At 31.6% G+C, this 4,339-nt stretch overlaps 1 protein-coding gene across 1 annotated transcript; it reads right to left on the minus strand.

Annotated features, from left to right (window-relative positions):
• Positions 1-368: 368 nt before the first annotated feature.
• LOC104229220 (glyoxylase I 4-like) lies at positions 369-2,702 on the minus strand. Its single transcript, XM_009781816.2, has 3 exons — positions 2,421-2,702; positions 1,487-1,601; positions 369-936 (listed from the first exon to the last, which is right to left on the minus strand). The coding sequence occupies exons 1-3, from the start codon at positions 2,594-2,596 to the stop codon at positions 622-624; spliced, it is 606 nt and encodes a 201-aa protein (XP_009780118.1). The 5' UTR covers positions 2,597-2,702; the 3' UTR covers positions 369-621.
• Between the last annotated feature and the right edge of the window lie 1,637 nt (positions 2,703-4,339).

Consider the following 4,339-nt stretch of genomic DNA (forward strand, 5'->3'; position numbering starts at 1 on the left):
AATCAGCTTTGAAATTGACACGTGGACATTTCGTATAAGTTATAGCCTTTTTTTAAAGTTCCCACGCGCTTGAAGGAGTTGTTCTCACGCAATGCTCTACGTCAGCAATAAAAGTGCAAAGAATTACGAGGAAAAAAAATATAGGAGGGTAATAGGAACCCTCAAAAGTAAGGTGTATCGTAGCAACTTCGGGTATAATTGAGGAGGGACTTTTTGCATTATCCAGTCTTTTTTTGTTTCTTTCACCTATTATCTTAGGAAAATTCATAAAGATCAGCAAACCATCTCTAGGAGAGCTTCCAAGAAAATTTGAAAAATCAAAGGATCAAGTTAAAATATAAAATATCAACACTCAAGAAAACAGAATATACTAAAACAACTTTCTTATAATTTATTCATTAAAAATAATAGTTGCACATAACCAAACTATAGAGTTTGAAAATGCAAATACATCATATTTTTGCATGTAAAAATAAGCAAACTTTTGTAAACAATAATGACAAACATTTGAAAGATTCAAAGATTCAAGACACCCCCACTAGATATTTAAACACAAGTAACAAGGGTCGCTAGATTCGCGTCCCCATTCCAGACTATCAAAGATTTCAAAGATCATTTTAATCAAAAGGAAAAGTTGAGCATGTCCATGCTTAATTTCTCCATCATGAGAGTCTCCATAAAACCACAGCTATAATTTGGGACAGCCAATGGCATTATGTTCTTATTGTAAGTGCCAATAAATTGGGACTTAAGTTGGCAATTTGAAGAAATAGGCAGCATTGGAAGGTTTTCACAGTTGCAAATTTCAATCATATAGCCATCTGGATCATGGAAAAATACTTGATCTACTTTGATTCCTTCATCTTCTACCACTGCAGTTACATATCTCATTCCCATCTCCTTCAACTTCCTCTTCACCAACTCAACATCAGTGCACTGCTTGTTATACATATGATTTTTCATAAGCGATATCAACATTTAAAGAAGTGAAGACAAGTATATAACAACAAGCGGTGTCATTTTGTTTATTTATATCCAAGAAAATTATTATTCTTATTGCAGTATATAATATTTAAAAAAAAATTTCGACGAAGCAGTGATCCATGACACCTTTTGTGGCAAGGTGAATCCGCCCTTGTTTGCACAGACAATATAAAGTATTTTTACATAATATCAGTGTAATTTAATATGTCATGCATATGACAAGTTACTTACTATTTCCTTTGTTCCATTTCATATGGCGAGATTTGTACGAGGGTCAAACAATTTAGTGCTACGTAAATTGAAACATAAAGAGTATTTTACTAACGAATATTTATTAAATAGAGTTACTGAGCTATGTTATTTTTTAGGTATCTGATTGTATAAATACATTTTTACTCTGTTTAGATGCAGAAAACTTAATTTCATGCCAAAATGTGAGATGAATAACAAAAATAACAAGAAAATACATAAAACTCAATTTATTACCGGTGGTTTAGTTTACCTGAAAGGAAATGTGATTATCCTTTGGATTAATAGGGCGTGGTTCATTGTTGACATCCAAGTCCTCCATTACTTTATTCTCAAGTAAGTGAATCCCAATGCCATAATTGTAAAGCCTTCAATAATTCAAAAAGGTAAAATTTTATCAAATTCTTGAACACCTTAAAGTTTATGAATATGTAACTAAGCTATAGTTTCTTAGGTGATTTGTACCCCTCCGTTCATTTTATACTATGATATTTTATTGAGTACAAAGTTTAAGAAGAAAAAACTTTTTGAACATGCAATAAGTATTCTTGAAACTTACAATAGTAAACATGTATGTCACGTCATTTTTGTGACTAAGACAATATCGTTAAAGGTAAAATAGTAGGTTTAAATTTAAAGAAGACATTGTATAGTCGCTCTCAAAATAATAACCGACAAAAATATATCTTTTGTATATAAATTTTATATATTTTTTCGGCTACCAAATATAAATAGCTTATATCGCGGGCTAAAAGTGATAATATCCTTTTTTTAACGTAAAGGCGTCCATTCTTTTTAAAACAAATTATACAAGCGGGAAAAAGTATCATTAGATGGAACAAAATGAGCATAATTCACTGACTTGAGTGAAAAGGGAAAGAAAGAGGGTAAATGTTATGTTTTTCGGACTCTTCAAAATTTTGATGCTGCAGCCCACTATCAAAAAAGGAATTAGCTATGAATTTCGTCGCTAATCTATACTAAATCCCTCGGCTAACAGAATTTCTTGAAAATTTGTCGCTGCAAATTTTGTGTTAGTTACAGAACTTGTCTGTCGCTAAGTTTTGCTTTTTTATTAGTGGCATGCGTGTCAGATCCTCAGAAAATATACTAATTTTGAAGGATCTGATACACACTACGTAATATTTTTAAAGAGACCGAACAATTTAGGGCGAAGGAGGGCTTACCAGGCTCCATGAAAATTGAAAGAAGAAGGGCGTTTCACAAGACAAAAGCCCAAGACAGCTTCATAGAATTGCACTGAATTCCAAACATCTTTCACCAACAAAGATACATGGTTCAGTGAAAGTAGTGGCAGTTTTTGGTAGCTGCTGATGGTCACTTCCTCAATCTCCATATTCATCTTTTCTCTTTTCTCTTTTTCTTCTACTTATTACTTTTTTTTGTGCTTGGATCAGCTAGCCTAGATATGTTGCTTATTTATAAACTGCATTATGGAAAACTTATATAAGTGATATCAAGGAACCTTCCTTTAAAAAAAAAAGGGAACCTTCCTTTTGCTTTTTGGATAATCGAGGTATCGAAGCTACTTTGAACGCATATCGATTAATTCCAAAAAGGTGCTTGTTATCTTTCATCAATGCAGGTATTGAGTGTTTCTGTCAACTAATTAGGTTTGGACATGTAGAAAGAAATTACTTAATGTTTTTTTTTTCCGCTGGAATTTGAATCTGAGAACTAATAGTTTTCAACCTATTTTATTGACCACTAGACCACACCCTTAGATGCGAAGAGGTTCGATATCAAGGAACCTTCCTGGCAAGTTCTTATCATAGAGTATGTAGAGGACAAACATGTGTGATATTTAAGATCTTCTTATGGAATTGATCAGTTGTGTGAAAGTATGGATGTAAACCTATTTACATCTGAAATGCCAAGACACAAATAATGCTACTGTACTCAGCGTTATTATATTGTCCTTGAGCGCTTGAAATGAGAGATACATACGTATATGTTACTTCCTCCGTCCGGATTTATGTTTCCGATTTCGAGAATCAAACGGTTTTATCGCAATTTTCTCCTATGCCTTTTAAATATTTTGAATTACGAATTATTGTGGATTATTATCGTATTTTTTACGTAGTTTCTAAATATGCAAATTTTATTTTGAAAAATTTAAAGATATGTAAATTTAATTTCGAAAAACTTAAAGATTTTATATTCAACTGCACGATTAAAATCAACAAGTTTAAATTTCGACAACCAAAAAGTATCACATAATTGGACAGAGGGAGAACTTATTACTGGTCTCAGGAGAAAAAGGTTCATATATAACTACTAAACAAAAACATTTCTAGTAAATAAAAATGGTGATTGATGATGTACTTCAATTTTTAAGTGTTTGAAACTTTTTCTATATCTATAAAAAAATTATAACTAAATACTACTACAGCAAGAACAAAAAGGAGGGGAGGGGTTCTGGCAAAAAGGAGTTTAATGTTAATTAGAGATTTATGTGTCATTTAGTTGGACCAAAATAGGTAATTAGGGGAACACTACTAGAAATTCGATCAATTCGACTAACATAATCGACATCGGTCGGTAATTGCAAAAATCGATTGAAAAGTCGGAAATTATTAGGTTGGTAGAGCCAACCGACCATCAATCATAACCGATCGATTTCGACCGGTCAATTAAATTCCACACTCGACCCAAAAGAAAAAAGGATGACCAAAAATTGATCAATTTTTTTAAATTATATAATTAAAAATACATCATTTGAGAATCGAACTTGGGTCTATACAGTTATCCTGCCACTAGAAAATTGTGCCTTTTAGTTTAAGACTTTTTTTTTTAAAATTTTATTTATACTCTTTAATCACATTTTTGTGCGAAAATAACCGATTGATTCCAGTCGATTTTGTTAAAAAAAATAAAATTACCTACCGATATTGGTCTATTTTTAAAATGATCGACCGAAATAACTGATCGATTTTGATCGATTTTTTGAACATTTATTTTATTTTATTTTAAATGGAAAACCTACCAAAGTTGGTTGGTTTCTTAAAAAAAACTTCCTGGGGGAAAAAAATAATTTTTCGCATTTTGGTGCCAAAGAAAAATAATCGAATTCGGTCGATTTCGT

Source organism: Nicotiana sylvestris, chromosome 9 (genome assembly GCF_000393655.2).
Source record: "Nicotiana sylvestris chromosome 9, ASM39365v2, whole genome shotgun sequence".
Lineage (NCBI taxonomy): Eukaryota > Viridiplantae > Streptophyta > Magnoliopsida > Solanales > Solanaceae > Nicotiana > Nicotiana sylvestris.